This window comes from Balaenoptera musculus, chromosome 16, assembly GCF_009873245.2.
Source record: "Balaenoptera musculus isolate JJ_BM4_2016_0621 chromosome 16, mBalMus1.pri.v3, whole genome shotgun sequence".
Lineage (NCBI taxonomy): Eukaryota > Metazoa > Chordata > Mammalia > Artiodactyla > Balaenopteridae > Balaenoptera > Balaenoptera musculus.
Window position 1 is genome coordinate 42105386 of NC_045800.1, and position 22844 is coordinate 42128229.

The window sequence follows — 22844 nt, forward strand, 5'->3', positions numbered from 1 at the left end:
TCCTTTCTTCTATATCACTTATAAGTCTGTAATTATAATTTGTTTCCTATGATCATTTGATTAATTTCTGTCTACTACATATATTATAAGATCTCTGAGGGTAGGAACCATGTATATTTTGTTCAGTGTTATTATTTCTAGTGCAGTTATGTGTTCAATAAATATTCATTGACAGGATGAGGAAAGGAACTAATGCCACTTGAATATAGCAGCCATTTTACCTCATTTGTAAACATTTTCAATGTTTGTCTTCTCTTATGAATTATACACTTTAGAGAGACCATGTGTTCCCTATTAACTGTTCTATTTTATACTCTGTACATAGCATTGTGCCTATATATTTTTTTTTAAATTTATTTATTTAATTTATTTGTTTTTGTTTGTGTTGGGTCTTCGTTGCGGCGAGCGGGGGCTACTCTTCGTTGCAGTGTGCAGGCTTCTCTTTGCAGTGGCTTCTCTTGTTGCAGAGCACGGGCTCTAGGCACGTGGGCTCAGTAGTTGCAGCACACGGGCTCAGTAGTTGCAACACGAAGGCTCAGTAGTTGTGGCTCACTGGCTTAGTTGCTCCACGGCATGTGGGATCGTCCTGGACCAGGGCTCAAACCCGTGTCCCCTGCATTGGCAGGCAGATTCTTAACCACTGCGCCACCAGGGAAGCCCTGTGCCTATATTTTTTAAAATTGTTAAATAAATTAGTGGACAAAGATGCTGGATGAATTAGCAAAATTTAAGGAAAAATAACTTTAATTTTCCTGCTTCATCTTTTTCATCCTACCCTGAACTGAAATTCACAGCTCACAGAACATTCTGAGAACTTTGGTAAAAAGACAAGTAAAATATAGCATCAGTGAGATAGAAATACACTTCACAAACAATTCTGTAAGGGGCCCTGTTCATCCTGGACATCAGGAACTTGACTCTAAAGTGTGGGAATATCCCTCTACATGACAATCGTTGAAGGAGCTATTTTGTTTATGAAGATGATTAGAAGATGACATCAAGAATAACAAACCACATTTGGTAATGAGAACCATATATCTTTAACCATCACATATATATTCAAGGCATTATTATTTAAACTAACGTTCAAATTTCATAGAAATTCATTCCCCACCTTGCAACTAGAGTGATATTTCCCTAGAATTTTTTAAAATCAAAAACTGCTGAAGATCTCTTAACCAATGAGGGTAGAGAAATTAACTTGTGGCATTTTGTTTTGCTTAGAATCTACTTTTTCTTCCTCATATCTTTATTTACTTTTAGGCAATTATTTATTCCCACTTCTCTTGTTTTGAAAATATGGTAAATGTGTGCTATTCTTCCAAACACAGAAACAGAGGCTTTTCATCTCATCACATGGGGGCAGCCAGAAGTCAGGCAATTAGGATTGCTTCTTTCCTTCCTCTGTATAAACTCCTTGAAAACAAAAACTACATTTAAAAAAAATCTTTGCATGGCCAACACCTGGCACAAGCCTATTAAATAAGAATATCACAACTACTTTCTTAAGCATGTTTTCTGTACCTAGCACTTTACAAAGTCCTTTCTCTTGTATATAAAGTAAGTATCGGATCCCTAGGGAAGTTGGCCTCAGGGAGCTTAGGTAACTTGCCGAAATTCAACCAACAGCTGATAAAAGGTGCAGCCAGGATTTAAACCTTAGGACACTATTATGTTATTTTGCCTCAAAAGAAAAGTTTACATTAACTATTAACAAAATAAAAGTAATGTACTATATGTTGTACTTGAACTAAAATTTCTCATAGAGAGAATGCAATGAAAGAACAGAATCTATAATAACTCTTTGTATGGAAAAATTTGTTTTAAATTCTAAACAGTGGATTTAAAATGAACTGTTAGAACTTGAGTCCTTTGTTGTTGGAAGACTTGCTTCACTCTTCTGTGAGCAAATGTCAAAAACTATACATAACCTTGAACATGTGAAGGAGAAATTAAATTCCATGTGGATACAGAGAAAGCCTATGAAAGCTGAAATGAAGGATTGTCAGGGTCACTCTTTCAATAGTGAAAGAGGCAAAATCTATTATCTTTGAGGCAATATTTTAGTAGTGCCAAAAAAAGACAGGAAAGGTTATCTTCAAGTAAAGTCAGCTCTTACATTGAACAATAAATCTAAATTAAAATAGAAAACAACTTTAGCAATCAAGTGATGCTCTCTGCATGTGGGTTTATTTTATACTTCTAGTTTTCACATAGCTTTCTTTTTCTTTTTCATTCTTTGAAATCAAGACCAATAATTCCTCCTAAACTACTGTACTTATTGATTAAAAATATTTTCTCAAAATTCACAAATCCAAACTTGTATGGTTTATATAAGAATAATGGCAATGTTCCTCAACATAAGGTAATTTTAATTCTCTTGAATAATGAAATGTTAACTAGAACTTCTCACTCATCGTTTCCTTGGCCATTGTGATAACATTGTTTTCATTTTTCATAGTATATAAAAATGGATTTCTGGATTTTAAATTATGCTTTTTCTCTGTTTTTGTATATCAGGAGGTAGACTGTTTATTTTTTGGAGTTCTTTATAAAATCTACTCTATTTTTATTATTCAGTATAAAACCATTTGAGAAACTTATTTTGAATATAAATTGTACAAAATTTTTGCATTGTCTTTTGCTACAAGATTAATGCACATTAATCAGCAAAGTATCAATTTTTCACTTTAATAGGAAAACTGACAAGATTATTTTCTTCATTCAAGTGTATTTGAATTTTTTAAAAAGTCAAGATATGTATATGTATGTTATTCTTATTTTGGATTAGATATATTAAATTTGAATAATGCTAGAAATTGAAAATGACTTACGATATTTTTCTAAGAGTTAGCAAAATAACTTGTTCCAGAGGTTAATAAAAATACCTTATGAATATTTGTCCCTTCTCTTTTCTATATATACAAATATAAATTTTGAGTTTCTATGTTTATGAAAATTACATTTTAAAGTACATGAATCTTTAGAAATTAATATAAATGTGGCATTAAATCATGCAAAGTTTTATAATCAATGTTGATACACTTCCATTTAAAATAAATACCAAGGTATGTCTATATTGGTAACATATTTGTTTAGAAAATTTGTAAATAATTATCTTTGGTAAAATTTTTGATAAATTGTATAAGATACTGCATTCCCCACTCAGAATCAATATTCACATTTAGACTCTATGATCTGTTCCAGACACGTTGACCTTTCCATGATATTTACCTCTAAAACTCATGACTAGTGAATCCCAGTGTGTTTAAGTATTAGTCCATCATCTTGAGATGAAGGCCAAATGTCATTCTTCTGAATGATAACTCACTTGACCTACAGGAGTCAATCTATTCTCAAGTAATATTATGTGTTTGAACTACTATTGGGATTTTGATATTTCTGTCTGGATTAAATGAAAGATACATAAAATGTGTTTTCTGACTATGAGAGTGTAACTATTTTCCAGCAGATCGAAGTAGATAATTGACTGAAAACCTCTTATTGGATATGAAGACATGAGGCAGCAATGAGAGTGTGCCTCTCAGATCTCCAACTATAGGAAGCATGCTTGACCAAGGTTCCAGTTGCTGTGCTCTGAAGTATATTTCTGTGTTTATATGAAGGTCATGTTCCTAGGGACTGCTTTCAGATAGTGATTAAGAAAAGCAGAGATGTTAAGGTAGGTCCCTTCCTGGGAAACATAGGATATATCTCTGACATCGGACTATGGTTTGACTCCCCAATCATCATGCAGAAACTTACTGAAATGACACATTAGTCACTCAAATGACACAGTAGGCTAGGATGTTTATATATGAGCTTTTCTCCCTGTTCTTCACTTGGGGTCAGAATGCATGTGCTTTAAAGTTCTCCTAGCCTTACCCTGCTTTCTCCTCATTTCTCTCCCATAGGTATTTCCCCTAATAAAATACCTGCTTGTTAAAGCTCATCTTGATGTCTAATTATCAGAGGATGAACATGAACTAATACAGCACCTTAGGGGATTAAATTCAAAAGGAGTATTAGTATTTTGAAAGATATAAATTAAATACAAAATATTCATGAACATTTAGAAAAATATTTCTAGGAAAATAAAGATGAAAAACTTTAAAAGATATTAATATAGAACTTTAATATATATTAAAATAAGTATTAATATATATTGATATATTAAAATGAAGATGAATAAACTGAATAGACTTAATATATATTAATTTATGTGGAGACAAAAAAGAAAGCCTTGATTGTGATAGTTAACCATTATTAAATATTATAACAATGTAGAAGAGTTTGCCATATGGATGTATTAAACCAGTACGAGAAACTGGAATTAATATTCTTTCAATTTGGCAACTTCATGGCTACTATCACTTTATCTGTTCCATATTAACGGCAGATATTACCAGGTATGCAGATTTCTCTTTCCCAATAAGCACAACCCTTATCAAAATACCTGCTCACTATTAATAGGAGAGTATTATTTGTCACACCTGTCTTAAGTAAGAAGTTTAGCTCAGTTTCAATTAAAGGGTAGCAAAATATGTCACCCCAAAATAAGCTGCTTTGGTATATTGATTATTTTGAGCAGTAGGTACTTAGAAAACAGCAAATGCAGGGAAAGGCTTTCTCCGAGTTCCCTTATCTACCTAAAGACAAATCCTCCAAAAGGAACTCAGTCATCATGGATTCTCTTTCCAGGAGTTTCATCGACCAGGAAAGATTGACTCTTTTCACAGGAGAGGAGACTAGAAGGGGATAGCACAGCCAGGCAAACTTTCTCCCAAACTATCATACTTTCCATCTATTCCAGGGACCTTCATCTTTCTTAAAATTATTATTTACTCTCTTCCAAGAGACCTACATCCTTCCTCCCCATTTCCTATTAAGATGGTATTTAATCCTGTATTCTGAAGCCACCTATTTGTGTTACTCATCACCCTGTGTATCTCTCATGTATACATGAGAGATACATGTTAATAAACTTGTTTGTTTTTCTCTTGTTAATCTGTCTTTTATGACAGGGATCTCAGTTAATAAATCTGAAGGGTACAAGAAAAGTTATTTTTCCTCCCCTACATTTACACTACTTGAAATGAGTAAATGCTAAAATTGATGAAGGCTCAGAGAAAAATGCGTAAAAAATAATTTAGAAGAGTAAATGTACCAATAATAACCTAAGCATGAGGAATGACTTTCCAATATTCATAGCTATCCAAAGATTGAAGGGATGAGTTTCTCACAACTGTAAGGTTTTTAAAAGAGTGTAGTCAACTTTGTGGCAAGGACATTGGAGAAATCAAGTATTAAGTTATTAGGCTGAATAAATGGTCTTTATGGTCTATTTCATCCATTGCATGGTATAACTTTGAGAACAGATTTTTTATGAGTATGATTACCTATTTTTCTCTACTTCCAATGGAAATCAAATTGTGAAAAATGGTTTAAATTAAGATATAAGATTGAATTTGGATAAAGAGAAACTTCTTAATTGCCTGAATGGTAATAACTCAAAATTTATGATTATTTGTATAAGGTAGGGTCTAATACTTGGACTTATTCATCGTGAAAAAAAGAAAAAAAAAAAAGAAGTGAAGCCAGCTGGAGATGACTTTTAAGAAGGGAGTGTTGCTTTGACAACCAAAGATAAAGAAATGCCATTAATTCTTTAAGAAATTATTTCAAGGAAAGGGAGGACAGGGAGAATAAAGAAGGATGACTTGGGGCACGCAGACTCTAAGACACTTAAATTATTGATGTATCTTTCTTTGTCAAAAAGAGAAACTGAAAGAATCAAATAAAACAAGAATGATGCAGGAAAATGGAAATTTGTTACACTTTTGGAAATTTTGATTGTATGCATGCTTCCAAACAACATGATTGCTTATTTACAATTATAAAAATAAATATACAGTCTGAAGAGTTACATACTTTTCAAAAGTTTTAAGAAGAACTCAGTGTTTTCTGGAAAAAGTAGATGTTCATCTAATGACAAATAGATGAAGTAGATGATGTCTTGATCCTCAATTTAACCTTATTCAATGACTCAAAGAAAGATTGGTTTGAAGAGGTCATGAAATTAACAAAATAAGTCTGTTTTAAGTATTACAACTGCTTGAGGGACCAAAGAGAATCTAGTGCATACTTAAGAATAACTGTAAATCTGGCCATTATAAAAGTAAACATATATCAGTATGGGGCAAATTGCATTCTCATTTTTAGATTCCTCCCACCCTTAAAAAATATTTGAAGCCAGACCATCCGGAAACAACTTCAGTTCACAGGATTTGAGGAAAGACAAAATCAAAATTTTTTCCAACACATAAAAATTATCTCCATATTATAAATTATAAAGAAGAAAATAATGTGAGAAATTTCTCTTCTAATTTTGATAAGCTAAATTATTTCAATAATATAGTGTGGTCTATAAAATCCTTGAATAATTTTGAACAATTTTCCTTATTCCTTTTTCAAAGAACCATTAGCAGAAAGTAAGGAACTTTTAAATTATGAATAGGAAACAGAGGCATAACATAAGTGTGCGAAAGAAGGGTTTGACTTTTTGTTATATTGCCACTTTTACATTAATCAGCTAACCTACTAAGTATCTGTCATCAAAAACAGAGCTACCATATGATACTACAATCCCACTCCTAGGCATATATCCAGAGAAAACCATAATTCAAAAAGATCCAGGCACCCCAATGTTCATAGCAGCGCTATTTACAATAGCCAAGACATGGAAGCAACCTAAATGTCCATCAACAGATGAATGGATAAAGAAGGTGTGGTATACGTATATACAATGGAATATTACTCAGCCATAAAAAAGAATGAAATAATGCCATTTGCAGCAAAATGGAGGGACCTAGAGATTATCATATTAAGTGAAGTAAGCCAGACAGGGAAAGACAAATATCCTATGATATCACTTATATGTGAAATCTAAAAAAAAATGATACAAATGAACTTATATACAGAGCAGAAATAGACCCACAGACATAGAAAATAAACTTATGGTTACCAAAGAGGAAAAGGGTGGGGAGGGATAAATTAGGAGTTTGGGATTAACATATACACGCTACTATATATAAAATAGATAGCCAACAAGGATCTACAGAATAGCAGAGGGAACTATACTCAATATTTTGTAATAACCCATACAGGAAAAGAATCTGAAAAAGAATATATACATATATATTTACATATATACACATATATACGTATATATTATATAACTGAATCACTTTGCTGTACACCTGAAACACAACATTTAAAATCAACTATACTTCAATAAAATATTTTAAAAAAATAAAAATTACATAGCTTAAAACAAACAAAAAAATTTAGCTGCCAATCTAGTAGGTTTTTCCTTTAGTAAATATTAAACTGTTTATTATGATGTTTATGAATTTCTTATTGCTATTTTTACTTTTATAATTTTAGAAAAAATAATTGTTATACTCCAGCAACCAAGTTATTACCAGTAGTTCAACATGTAAATGTTTTTAATTCCGTAAAAAGAATAATGAATTTTGTTTCCCTGTCTAGGTAAAACCAGTACATTGGAAAAAGTTTCATCAAATAGTAAATGCCATCTCTCAAGTTTTTTTGATGATCTCCACAAAGCTAGTCTACAGCTCATGACTCTCATTTACACTCTGCCATAATGGTTTCTTTTTCATTTTCTTTTTGCTTTACTTTTGTGATGAAGACAATTAGACTTCTTAGGAAAATGGAGAAAGTAGTTAATTGTAACCAAAGAGTAAAGCAACAATAGTAAATTATAATTTAACTTTAGCTTGAAGTCCAGTAAGGTTTGGTTTGGAATATATAATATTAATACTTGATAAGCTTAAATAATTTAGAATAATTTAAAACACCCAAAAATGTTCATATGAGATTTGCTTTGAATTTAAAAAAAGTATTCTTTTACGATTTTAAGAAGAATGTAATCTATTTCACCAATACATATTTAAAAATAAAAATGTTTCTATACTATTACATCATTGGTTCATGTACCCAACATTATATATTCTTAATAGAAACTAAGCGATTTTAAAATGACTTACTGCAATTAAAATCTATAATTTGTCTAAAATTACATGTTAAATGTGCTAGTTCTCCACAAACACCATTTTCCCTTTTTCCTCAATAATAGAAGTGTAACTAGGACATAGCTGCCTAGCAAGAAGTATTTCTCCACTGTTTTGTGGCTAAGTATAAACATTTGCCTGGATTTTCAAGATGGGATGTGAGCTGATGTGAAGTTTGCAACTCCTACCTCTCTTGATTTAGGAAATCCCTAGATGTGGATTTCTGCCCCTGCTCCCTTTCTATGGACTGAGATGGCAATAGCTGGTATTATTTTGAAACAGAATGTTACAGATGGAAGACCATAACTTGGCCTGGGTGCCTGAATGACCGCATGGAGGAACTGTAAGAAGAAGAGCTACTGCCAACCTAAAACACTCACTTCAGACTCTCACATGAGCCAAAACACATGTATTTTTATCATTGAACTTTAGGGGATTCTTTTTACAGCAGCCCAACCTACCCTAACTAATCTTATTATCCTGAGATTTAAAGATTTCATGACTGACCATTCTAAAAATAACTGGGCCAGGGGAGGGAGGTCAGGTTCAAAATTCTAAAACAAATGAGTATTTTATCTTTAGGACCTCTCTTTAACACTTAGTTATTTGTTGAAAACTAATTTTTTCCTAAGGAATTCGGAAGTCAATATTGGAATGAAGACATTCCTAAGATGTAAAAACCAAATTACCTCAACTTGCAATGCTAGTTATCTTGGATTACTGCTTTCTATTTGTAACCTATAAGCATCCTCCTCCCCACACCCTACAAAGATCGGAAATCTTGCATTATCATTTTGTGATTCCCTGAAATTTGATCACGTGAAGTTGAAGTTTTTCCACCAGGAGCAATTCTGTAGTGGAGGTAAAATTTTATCTCTAGCTTCTTAGGTTTTTTAGGCTGAGCCCAAGTATTAAGCTAACATAAAACAGAGTAGGGCTTCCCTGGTGGCGCAGTGGTTAAGAATCTGCCTGCCATTGCAGAGGACACGGGTTCGAGCCTTGGTTCAGGAAGATCCCACATGTCGCGGAGCAACTAAGCCCGTGAGCCACAACTACTGAGCCTGCGTGCCTGGAGCCTGTGCTCCGCAAGGGGAGAGGCCACGACAGTGAGAGGCCCGCGCACCGCGATGAAGAGTGGCCCCCGCTCGCCACGGCTGGAGAGAGCCCTCGCACAGAAACGAAGACCCAACACAGCCAAAATAAATAAATAAATAAATAAATTAAAAACAAACAAACAAACAAAAAAAAAACAGAGTAACAAGAGAAAGCATACACATTCGTATAAGTTTCATGTGGCATGGGAGTCCTCATAAAGAAATGAAGACTCAAAGAAATGGTGAAACCTACATACGTTTATATTAGGATGAACAAAGAGAGGCAATAGTGGAAAAGTAACTAAACCACGTGATGAGGCTAAAGGAAGATATAAATTATTTTATCAAGGTCTGTTTGTATAGAATTATCTTGAGTTTCACTCCCCGTTAAAGAATGTTACTTTTTTCCTAGTACAGGGAGGGCATCTTTCACACTGGGGGTTTTTAATCTCCTGTTTTCAGGAATAAAAGGTGAGATTAGAATGCCCTTCTTGCATCCACTGTTTTTTTAAGTGCTCTCAGCTCAAAACAAACCTATGCCAAAGTGACATATTTTCGGGTGGCATATTCTGCCATTCTTTATTCCAACACAAAGCATCATCCTGAAAATCAAGGATTAATAAGATTGTTTAGCGTCTCTGGAAGTTTTATGCATTCAGCAGAGGCAGTAAATGAATTTGAAAGAAAAATAAGAGAGGGAAGGGGACGTATAAGGTTAACAACAACCTTTCTCCCTTCCTCCCTTTCTTCCTTCTTTCTTCTCCTTCTCTTCCTCCTCCTCCTCTTACTTCTTGTTTCTCTCTCTCTCTCTTTCTTTCCTTCTTTTATGGAGGGAAACTGTGTTGCCCTTCACAGCAATTTGAAACACTGCAGGCATTTTGACAAAGATACTGGTTGAACATATAAAAAGAAAATACCAAACATGAACAAAAATATTCTTCACAAATACTGTTTTTAAAATGACAAACTGGAAAATATTGCAATATATAATGAAAAAAGTTTCTAAAATGATTAATATATTATGAGATTAGTTGTTTTGTACTAATACAATGTTGACCAACTTTATTAGTTGTAACTACTAGCTAATATAATAAGCAAGCCCCTAAATTTCTTGCTCACGTGACAGTTCATTGAGGGCCTTCCTAGGTAGGTAGCTCTCCTCCGAGCTGTGATTCAGAGGCCTAGGCCCCTTTTTATCTTTTATTTCCACAATTGTCAACATACAGGTTCCAAGGTTCCCTGGGTATTTTTTCCATTTCATCCATTCAAGGGGAAAAGGTTAAGTCAGGCCGAGAAATGGTGCAGACCATACTGTTCCACATTTTATTGGCCAGAACTCAGTCACAGGGTTCCACTGAGCAAGTGAGGCTAGGAAAAGCACTCTAGCTGTATGCCCAGGAGGAAGAGGAAAGGATTTAGGAGGCATCCAGGCACTCTCTGCTCTGCACTTTTCCAAAAGTCTTCAAAAGAATGGAGAGATGATTGATAAAGAAGATAATCATCAGTCTTAGGTTTCTTTTTTTTTTTTAATAGTTCTTTCCATGTTTTACATCAAGTTTATTTAAGTTCAATAATTTACATTTATTCATAAAGCAGTGTCTTCTATCAATATTTTACGTGACTTTTGTATTATCTAAGTTTTCTGGTTGTCTGATAGAAAACAGAAAAATGCTGGTCAGTATCTAAGTACTACTAAATCCGTTATGGCAGTTATACTGATTCTTACATAGGATTTTCTTCATAAACTGTAGGATGCAACAAGATTACCCAAATGCCTTTATGTGCCAGAATAACAAATGAACTTGGATAGTCAAAGGTGCTGTTTGCAATTGTTAGAAATGTGTTTCCACAAGGTCAAAAAATTCTTCCACCTGTGCTCATGTGACTGCTTTTAATTTTAGCACCAAATAATTGGCTAGCTTTTTTCTTCTCTAAGTTAACAACTTTATTAATAGAATCTATTTGCAGTTAGTAGTTCTATGCAGAGAATATAAGAAATGGTAAATTATTCATTGAACAAAACATCTTTATTTTTAAAAAGTTACATTAAATAAAGACACTTAAAAAAAGAAATCTAAATGAGCAATGCCCCAATGAGATCCATGACTTTGGCCTTAACGCCACAATATTTTAGCTAAAAGAGTTAACTAGCACTGTGATAGAGAGGTCTGGAGGCAAATGTCTATTGCTAAGGAAAGGGCTTCAAATGAAAGCACAGAAAAAAGGGACATCATTTCTTGAGTTTATTTAAATGGAAAGTGTTATGCAGGACACCACTTTTTTCTTCTTTTGGGACTTCCAAGGAATGACTAGACTTGGGGTGAGAAGTTTAAGGGAACAAAGGTGGGAATTTTGTTGTGTTGAAGCTGAGGGATTTTTGAATCCACCTCAAATAATGGGTACAATTTTTGTAAGAATTTGATCTAGACAAGTTGGTGAGAAACACAAGTGAGTTTACATCCATCTTGGTTCTTGAGAAGATCGAAATAAACACGTTCAGGGAAGTTGTCAAAAAAACAGAAAACTGTATGTCCCATAGCAAAGAATTGGAGTCCACAGATAATCAAGTCAACACAAAAGGAAAGAAAATAGGTAATGGACATAAGGAAGAAAATGACCTTTAACACAGATTGACCAAGAATTCTTATTGTTTTAAATATATTTTACATCTCAATGGTTTACATATATGTTGTATAGCATTTTCTTATAATGATATTGCATAATTTAATTTAGTCCTTGAATATTGTCAAGACAGCTTTTTATGAAAGGTGAAAACTTCTTGGTTTAATGTGGTAGATGTTGCCAGATGCATCACCTAGTTCTTCCCTCAGTATCTCAGTCACTGCTTCAGCTTAAAATTCTTAGGTTGTTCTTTGAAATTATGAGAAGAATAAAATCCAAACTGTAGAATATGATAAGATGTTCTATTATATGAAATCTTCATTTTTCTTGAGCCTCAATTAATATAATTGTTTAACTTCCAATTTTCTTTAGATAGATGGAAGTAAAATATTCTGTTACTCAATACATTCTCCCATATCCCTTATTTATACTTCTGTATATTCTGATTCTTTGACATGGAGCATTCTTCCACATTTTTGTGGAGTGGCTCAACTCTATTTTTCCTTCAAGAAACAGCTCAGAACTTTGCTGATCATGTTCAGATACAGTTTAGTGTGTCTCCAACATGCTTCCTCAGTACTCTGAGCTTCTATTATTGTGTTTTTATAGCATATTATATTTTTCACATAGTTCTTTGTTTCCAACCCATGGCTGTGAGCCTCTGGAGTGTAATGACTGGCTGCCTTTTAATGCTATGTCCAGAACAAGTAAATAGTAAAATACAGTATATAGTGAGCCTCTTTCAAATGTTTGTGAGAAAACTATCTCCAATGGGTCCTAACATACTAATAAAAGTACATAATGTTTTAACTTAATTGAGATTAAAAAATCATGAAAGAAAATTCTACTATATTTGCAGGAGAGCATTATAAAACATTCTTTCACTTATATCCAATAATGAAGCAATCATGAACATATAGTGATTTTAGTTTCATTATTTTTTCAATAAATTCTTCACTTTCTAATATACACACACACACTATGGACTGAACTGTGTTCCCTAAAATTCATATTTTGAGGCCCATCCTCACTGGGATGGTATTTGGAGATAGGACCCTTGGGAGGTAATTAGGTTTACATGAGGTCATAAAAGTGGAGCCCTTATCTTGGGATTAGTGCCTTTATAAGAAAAGACATCAGAGAGCTTGCTTTCTTTCACTTTCCTTTGTGTCAGGTTATAGCGAGAAGGCAGCAGTCTGAAAGTCAGGAAGAGACCTCTCACCAGAACCTGACCATGCTGAAAGCCTGATCTTGGACTTCCAGCCTCCAGAGCTGTGAGAAAATGAATGTCTGTTGTTTAAGCCACCTAGTCCTTGAATTTTGTTATAACAGCCTAACCTAAGATGGTATATATACTAACTTTACAGCTCTAATATATATTATACACATAAACATAAACTCTCTCTCTTTCTCTCTCTTTCACTGATTATAAGGAAATATCATTTCAGGTACGCCTCAAAATTAAATGACAATGTATCTGGAAGTAACAAGAAACTAAATGTCTACTTCGTACCATTGAGATCATTAATCAGTTGCAATTTAAACCCCCAAACATAATGTTGTATTTTTCAAACCTAGCTTAAAGTATTTTTAAAGGATCCATTATTCATCAAAGCATTACTAAAACTGATATTTTACACTAAATTGTCATTTTAACCATATTAACTTTTAAAATAAATATAATGTTATGTTAATTTAAAAAAGCTTAAACTAGAATTAGAAGCCTGCTTCACTGGAAAATTCATATCACATCAATTTTGAGAGACCAAAAGAAAAAAAAAAAACAACAAAATAAAAACCTTCATATGTTACGAAACCTGATAGGAATCAATACCTGTATTCCTCTTGTGTGAAGCGTGGGATTTCTCCAGGATGTAAGACAAGAATTTTCACAGTGGCACTGCTGGACATCACAGGCTCACCATCGTCAAAAGCAACAACCACCAACTTAAAAAGTAAAAAAATATTCAAGTTAAAGATGATTTAAAAGAAGAAAATAAAAGCATCATGTTTCTATGAATGTTTTTAATTATTGGACTGCCTGTTTCCAAAAGGGGGAGTAGTGATCATTTCCTCATTGCCTACCGGGTAGCAGAGACTGTGCTAGGATATTCATAACAATCCCACCAGGTAGATATTATTATTTCCATTTGCCAGGTGAGGAAACTCAAAGAAGTTCAGTTAATAACTCTATGATAAAAAAAAAAAAAAACTACCGGTAAAACAGGTATCTGATACTACATCTCTCCAATTATAAACTCTTTTCTCTTTCACAATCCCACTGGTGTCTACAGTAAAAACATGAAACTTTATAAGTGCCAACACTTATTTCAAAAGCGTTAAATTCATGGATAGCAAAAAGCTAATTAGCTTGCTAATAAAAAGAAATTAATTTTTCCAGTGAATTAATTGTCTGCAAGATCATAGGGCAGAAATACTTCACTCTGGAGGATAGAATTGGAAATCTTTATAGATTAACACACTTTGATATACACTCTCTTAAAAACAATTAAATTATATAAAATCAAGTTCATACTGGAGAATAGAAAATGTTCAAATGATGCAAACTAAAGAAAAGCTTTAGTCTTAAGATGTAATCTCTATATATTATTTATTACTAAAATAGCTTTTATAATTGATCATTTTCTTTGATAACCTATATTATGTCAAGAAGAATTCTAAAGTTTATTTTAAGAAATGTTAAGTTTCAAAACTATGTGTTTCTCTAGATTGTATATAATTTTGGAAGCTGCAGGTGACTAATTTAAACTAATTCAACCTAGATCACGTAACCACAACCAAGGGTCATCCTGAGAGCCACAATCTACCTTTGGGTTAATACTTTACAAACAGAACAATTATTTCAAACGGAGATACAATTAACAGAGTGTTCATTGATATTCACAGGGTTAACTGGTGACGGTATGTCCCCAATGTATGGTCAAAGGCTTTATTCCCAGGGACAAAAATTTTTCTAAGTAATTATAGAAAATGGAAACAGTCAAACATTTAATAAAATGGATTACTTATGATAATAGTGAAGGGTAGTATTATTTCAAATTTTCTAAAAGTATAACATATCAAGAGTACATAAACTTGAACCAACAATTGCCTCTAGGTACTTATCTTGAGGAAAAAAAAATAGCAAGTGGCAAATAATATCTGCACAAGGAGTTTCACGGCAGCAAAGGTGGTTATAACAAAAATTGGAAACGACTAATTATCCAACAACAGGGTATTGGACAAAAAACAAACAATAGTATATTTATACAATAGAACATCACACAACCATTTAAATAATAGCATTAATAGTATTTAAATATACCTAAATTTTAAAGAGCAGTATGAATAATACAATCATACAATCATGTTATTTTAAAATATATATTTGTATACTTTTATTTGCAGGGAATGTTATCGTAAGGATAGAGATTAAAATGGTAAATTTTAATCTCCAAAATGTGAAATATCAAGTGTTTCTTTTACCTTTTACTTAACTGTATTTTCTAAGTGTCTATGCAGTAAAAATGCATTGTTTTGTAATTTTAAAATACTAAAAAGGAGAAAAATGGAACGATGTATGGTTATTTGTTAAACCAAACTCTCAATCAAAAGTTAAACATCAAATAGACACCATAGAGAAAACACTGCGCTGACCTTAAAAATTGTTGTAGGTTCTTCATTAAGATTAACTCGAGTTCTTACTCTTCCAGAATCTTCTTCTACATCAAAAATACTGGCCGGATAAGGAAACTGGACATCATCTACTCTATATCTCACACGACTTGCAGGTAATCCCTAAAATAAAATTATATATTATTTCACAAAATGAAAACAAAGGGTAATGATAATATAAAATTGATTTGTAAAATAAATAGTCTTTTAAAAATGAAAAATCATATTTTCACTTTTCATACTTTCAGGTTTAAAATGTAGCAGAATCTTTATTTCTTTAGAATAAAAATCTGAATCAGTGAAGTGTCTTTACTACATGTTATTTAAAATCATTTATGTGAAAGAATAAATCAGTGCTTTCCTCGGGTGTCTTCCCTTCCACATTTCTTTAATTATATGAATCTCACCTTCTTCCTTGAACACTGTGTTTAATATTTTATATTCTGAGACCATTATAAGTTATTTTCTTTATTATACTTATTTGAACTCTGTGATACTCAGAGAAGATAAAGTGTGGAGGATTGAGGTAAAGTGGAGGAGTGGGTATGGAAGTAAAGGAAACATTATTTACCATCTGTTCTGTGCTGTTTACCAGGCTAGGTTTTTTCATAAATAAATAAATTCTCACCACAATCCTTTAGGATAACATTACTACTAATGTTGACAGTAATAACAGTAAAATAATGATAGTTAACATTTGTTGAAAGCTTATTATGTGTGAGAACCATACTAAAAATGATACATATATAGTCTACCACACATTTTTTAGTTAATGAACTTGAAGCTTATAGGGAGTTTAAAAATGTTGAAATGTCCCAGACATACACCAAGATAAGTTGGAATAGCAAACAAAAAATTCATTTTTAAAGAAAAATTAGCATTTGATAATTTTGAAAAAGAGACTATAATGAGAACAGTCAAAATTTATTGAACATCCTCATTTATATTAGGGGTAAGATTGGTTTTATTTTTAATTATATAGGGTGACACTGGGGTGGGCACTCTAATCTTTTTAAGTGCTTAAGGCCTGTAAGTCTCTTAAGTCAGTCCTAGAAGTACAACAAAATAAACACCTCAGACTCAGAGCTAGTATGTGGTTGAGTTTGATCTCAAACCCTAACAGACACTATATTATACCACAAAACTCTTTAGAGACGAACACCTCTATTTGACACTATTCTGATGTGGGAGAAGCAGGATATTACCCCCATGTTATGCCCATAGCCTGAATTGGTTAATGGTGCTTTGGGGAAGGATGGTTCTGAGAACATTGCTCTCTGTATTGTTGAGTTTCTTCATGACTGTCCTTGAACAGAATGTGTTGCTCCGTGTTTGTTCCTGAGTCACATTTTGGCTATAGGACAAATATGTTAGCCTTCAGGACTTGTATAATTCCCTAATTATTATCTGTAAGTCCAGTCCTTTCATTCATGACACCTCAGTTTACCACTACTTCCTTGAATACTTTATGTAACTCTTTTCACTCTTTTGCCTTTCCTTCTTCCTATCTGGAGGCTCCGGGTCAGACTCTGCTTGTTCCCAATCTTCTTGGAGTTTCCCAAGGCTCTGTCACAGGCACTTTTGTCTTCTCTACCTCTGCTCAAGTTCCATGCCTTTAAGTGTCTCTTATTTGTTCATAAATCCTAAATTTAAATTTTTGGCTCTTTTGTCACTAGAGCAAAACTACAGCAAAAACCATTTCAAGAACAAATTTTCAGGTTCTGCTGGCATCAATACCCATTCAGTCTGTAGTACAGAATTAAAATTTTTATGACTATCATGAATCAGTTATCAAGAAACTTAAAGAAACTTAGTATATGTCAGTTACACTTAGCATGTTGTCTTTGATAACACCAAGGTATTAATGATATATTTGATATATCTGATATACCTTTAACTGATAAAAGAGAAAAATGTTTTGGTGTTGCAGAGTGTTGTCTTGTAGATGCCTAAAACACTTTGCTATCCAGAACACCCTATAATCTTCTTGGAGGATTGTTACAGATAAGATTGTATGTATAAGAACATTTACATTATATTTAGCTATATCAGTAAGCTTTTTATTCTGATTTGTTATTCTACAGATTGCTAGCACATAAAAAAAAGTGGCCCTGAGATGACATTGTTAGCCCACAAAAGACATTTTAATTGTTTCTTCCATCACCCTTGTTATCAAGGCACCACATTTTATTTCATATAACACGATACAACTAAATACCTTGATTTAGATGTTCTTTTGAATATATTCAAAAATTTTTTCCTCTTTCTTTCCCTCCCACCCTCTTTCTCTTCTCCTACCCTCCCTCTCTTCTCCCACCCTCTTTCTCTTCCTCCTACCCTCCTTCTCTTCCTCCCTCTATTTTCCCCTTCCTCTCCCTTTTCCTCCCTGTTTCCTTCCCTCCCTTCCTAATTTTCTTTCCAAAGTCTTTAAAAAAATAGTCTTGCTTTTATAGTTAAATAATTAAGCTATGTAATACGTGAAGGTAACTGGCTTTGGGAAACAGCTTCAATTAACTTGCCTCACATTGTCCCTGGGACATTTACAACATGAATCAGGTCAAATGCATGGTTTTTATAAATTCATAAAAATTAAAATTATTATGGCTTTAATCTGGAAAATAATGTGCAATCCAGATGTATGACACAACTAAAAAAAAAAGATCATCATAAGCTTTATCTCTTAAAATTATTTATCATTACTATTTATTAAACATTATTTAATACCTGATCATATTAAAAATTTAATAGATATGATCACAGTATTATAATGTACAAAATTCATTCACTATATTTTAAAAAATAGTCTACTGAGCTTATAAATTATACATTTTGATAATTATGAGATGACATATAAATATTCAAATTACCATTTAGATAATAAAAATTTACCAAATATTTGGTCTTTTATTTTAAATTGTACTAGAAATAGAGTGATCTTTCTTTACTCTTACATATTTCCAATAAGTTGATATTTCTTCCAGTTGAATATATTAGTTAATCATATTTATTTTTTAAAGTAAACTAATCTATAAAAACATACTTAAAATTGAGATGAAATATTTAATCATTACTTTCTACTTCAATTTATGATAATATAGTATATAGATTATATTTTATCTTTACATATACATATTTATAAGTGTATTAAGAGGGACATTTTGGACCTTCAATATTGAAAAAAGAGCTATCTTTTTACAAAAAAAAAGTCAGTCTTTAAAATTTGTATTACTATGGCAATAGACTCCTTTTCTATAGCATTTCCAAATTTTCACAGAATCAATCTAATAGTAACACTAAAAGTAGTTTACAAAAATTGCTGTCTTAAAGTTCATACTAAACTAAAACTAGGCTGTGGTTTAATTTATAAATGATGAGCAAATGACTCCTTGGTGCTACACTCTGATCAGCAAAATTTATTTGTTTTTATTTAGGACCAAAGAAATCTTGGGAGGTCATTAGTTAGCTTCCTATCTTCAGACACTACAGGCTCTTCCTCTTTGAAGCACTTGCTAAAACCAAACCTCATTTTTTCCTCAGCAGTGATGAAACATAGTGTTTTCTTTTTTTCAGGGGAATAAAATTCTTCATAGTTTTGAAGACCAATGTTTTACTCCTGAGCCTCGTTTTATTAGGATAGATATTTCTAATTGTTTTTGTATCATCTTAGGTATTTTTTTTCTTGCTTTTATATCTTTTCTCCATGCCCTTTTAATCTACCATAGTTGTTTAGGAAATGTACTCAAACTGTGGATTCAAGAGAATAAAACAAATTATCTGATTGTTTTAGGTCACCATCAAGGAAAAAAATACTTTGATATCCACCTAGTGGAATCCATTTTATTTTATTCTTTAGTTCAATGGCTAAATCACATCTCTTTCTTAGTACAGATATTTTAATCTCACGTGGTAAAATGTATTTTGCCACTTCAGGACATGTAAAATTTCACAATGAGACTATAAAATGGACTTTGATCCAACACAATTTATGACACATTAGTAGGTAATCCCATAATACATGTAATATCACAGAAAAAGGAAGACTATTTAAGCTATTTTGGAATTTTGCTCTATTTACCTAGCCACTATGAAGAGGCATTAACAAAGGCAAGAAATGAAGATAGAATTAACCAAGACATAAGTATTAATTTAATAGTAAAGTGATGAAATTGTCTGCAAAGATTCTCTTCTCATCAGGCAGTGGTGGCAAAAATAGAGTTTCCTATCGTTATGCCTCCTGGAGTCTTTTGATGGGTAAGTACAATGAGTTTCTTCTTTAAATTTTTATGGAAACTGAGGACATGTGAGAAGCATAGCACGACAGCTTTTTTGAAGCCTCCTCATTTTGACAGCTATTTCTATAAATCCAGCTGACTTCATTATTGGAGCAAGCGTTACTTCAGATAACCATAATTTTAAAAGATTAATGAGGTGCTGGCACAGGAATCCTTCTTAATGTCAACTTCCATTCACCAAAATATTCTTCAATACTTTCCCTGAGTTTTCAAATAAGTGACACACTCACTTTTAGAGGGATATATTTCCCTAAACGAAATGTTCAAAATAGAAACATGATATGACTGGCAGCTTAATCATTCAAGGGGTGCTGAAAACCTTAACTTGGCATCAAGTTAAGGTTAATAAGTTAATTAACCTTAATTTGGTTAATTGAAATTAACCACAATTTAGAACAAATTCCAAAGGACTTTTTGTTTGCCATTAGATAAAAAATATTTAACTCAGTTAAAAAAATAGAATTATAAAACTAAACCATTATACATTTATTTCATATATGGCATATTTTTAAGAGAGAGATGTATAAATTGTATAAAATACTGGCAATTGAAAATTTTATAGATTATTTATTCTCTAACATTTATCATTTTACTCATGTTTTATAGTACAAAGGTTAATTCACTATATGTGGGATTCATTCATTCATTCATCTATTTGTTTATTCATTCAACACATTAAATGGACACTGCTGAGTCCTGAGAGTACACAGATGAACAAACTCACAGCCTAGGTGAGGAGTTCATCTTATATAACCTCCTTCCTGGTATACATTAACAATAATTCAGCCAGATTGGCCTTATAAAACACCAAGCTCACTCCTACCTCAGCACTTTTCCATCTGCTGTTTGTTCTTCCTGCAATACTCTTGTGTGTGGCTAGTTCCTTCTGGCATCCAGGTCTCAAATGATACCTCTTTTGCCTATACCCACCCATAAACCAATATGAGTCAAATCTTATTTTATTTCCTTTATAGTATGTATCCTTATGTGAATTTATGTTCCATATTTACTTGTCTGTGGGTTTGTAGCCTATCTCTGTTCCTTGACTGTGAGCTCCATTAGAGAAGACACTTATTTTGGCTTGGCATTATTTAAGAGGTCAACAATAACTTGTTAAGTAAATACGTATAATACAAGCAGTGCTCATGTATATGTGGATCCTGGGCTGGGCTGCCAGGATGAACAACTCTAGGGGGGATCACATATACAGATATGATGGGAATGGCTGCCTGTGTAACCCCTGGCCTTCCCTGCTAAAACCCCCTGCTAAAAATGTATATATCCTGTGTTCCTGTTTGCAGTGGCTCCATGTGTAGTTTTTTTTGTTTTTTTTTTGTTTTTTTTTTTTTTTTTTTTTTTTATTTTGTTATTATTTATTTATTATTTATTTTTTGGCTGTGTTGGGTCTTCGTTTCTGTGCGAGGGCTTTCTCTAGTTGCGGCAAGCGGGGGCCACTCTTTATCACGATGCGCGGGCCTCTCACTATCGCGGCCTCTCTTGTTGCGGAGCACAGGCTCCAGACGCGCAGACTCAGTAGTTGTGGCTCACGGGCCTAGTTGCTCCGCGGCATGTGGGATCTTCCCAGACCAGGGCTCAAACCCGTGTCCCCTGCATTGGCAGGCAGATTCTCGACCACTGCGCCACCAGGGAAGCCCTCCATGTGTAGTTTTTAGGAACAAAGAAGAAAGAAAAATTACATCAGTGACTTTTGTTGGGGAAGAGCTTTCACAAAAGAGATGATAATAGAACTTATGAAAACAGAGTTCCAAACAAGTAGAAGATTGAAGGAGAATAAATAGTCTTTCAAAAAGATTCCTGAGAAAAGTTTTGGAGAAATAAAACCATGTATCATTAGGAAAGTCCTTCCCTTTTTTTCTGGACTGGCTGAATATTATGTACTAGAATAAAGAGTCTTTCAAAAAGATTCCTGAGAAAAGTTTTGGAGAAATAAAACCATGTATCATTAGGAAAGTCCTTCCCTTTTTTTCTGGACTGGCTGAATATTATGTACTATCTCTCTCCTACTTCTCAGCCTCTGTCCTTCTATTCTATGCTACTTCCCTAATTATATCTAATACATTCTGTTGTTACGTCAATCCTTTAAAATAATGACTTAATCCTCTGGATTTTTCTAATAAATTAATCCTCATGTGATCTATATTAATAGGATATAGATGTTTTCTTACACCAACTACACTAAACAAGGTGTAAAATCAGAGTTACATAGTGGGTTAAACTAATGTTGAACAAGATTGAGATTTCTGAGTATACGTTTGGTAATTGCAAGAATCATAGCTACATAGGTAATTTTCTATATGGTTTAGAGGACCTCTAAGAATTTACTTACCTCAGAATGTGGCTAAATTGTTGGCAAGTTTTCAGTTTAATACCTACCAATATATGTTCATAGATACTTATCCATAGCTACTCATATTCATCTCTCATGATCACAGGCCAATAATTAGAGATAGTGCTTTTATACTTAGGGCCTCATAATCAGTCAGATGGGGGAGACAGAAGGTACACAGATAAACATAATAAACTACTAACATTTCTGATAAGAGCTATAAAGGAGAAACATGAGCATTACCAAATAAAGGTTTGAGAACTAGAGCAAAGACCTTCAGATTTATAGTCAAGTGGACTTTATACCTCACTGTGTAGGTGCTTACACATGAAAATCTGATGTGCTTTAAAATGTATTCGATTTATAAGATTGTTGCAATTGTGTTATATGTGGAGTCCAATCTGGCATGTAATTTGAGTCTTAAAATGGAAAACTAATATTTAATTTATGTGTGAAGATTTTGGACAATTTATCTTAAACTCAAAAAGAGAAAAGTAGCTGCCCAGCGCTTCCTGCAGGTTTAGCAGCCGTTTAGAGTAGCAAGGTGGATTATTTTGTGCATTTACCATCTTATCTGGACTCTCTGACTTAAAAAACTGAGAACAGGGAAGGCACAGCTAATTGGCTGGTCACGAAGAACTGAGGAGGCAGACCTACACCTCAAGCCTCTATGATGTCTTTTCAAGGGACTTCCTTGGTGGTGCAGTGGATTAGAATC

At 33.0% G+C, this 22844-nt stretch overlaps 1 protein-coding gene across 17 annotated transcripts in view; it reads right to left on the bottom strand.

Annotated features, from left to right (window-relative positions):
- Positions 1-22844, bottom strand: part of PCDH15 (protocadherin related 15) — a 747310-nt gene that overhangs the window by 120978 nt on the left and 603488 nt on the right. For all 17 annotated transcript variants that reach the window (XM_036828599.1, XM_036828600.1, XM_036828598.1 and 14 more), the window contains 2 exons: positions 15470-15610; positions 13647-13759 (listed from right to left, as the gene is read on the bottom strand). In XM_036828599.1, the coding sequence (XP_036684494.1) occupies positions 13647-13759; positions 15470-15610 (254 nt within the window). The remainder of the gene's footprint in view (positions 1-13646; positions 13760-15469; positions 15611-22844) is intronic.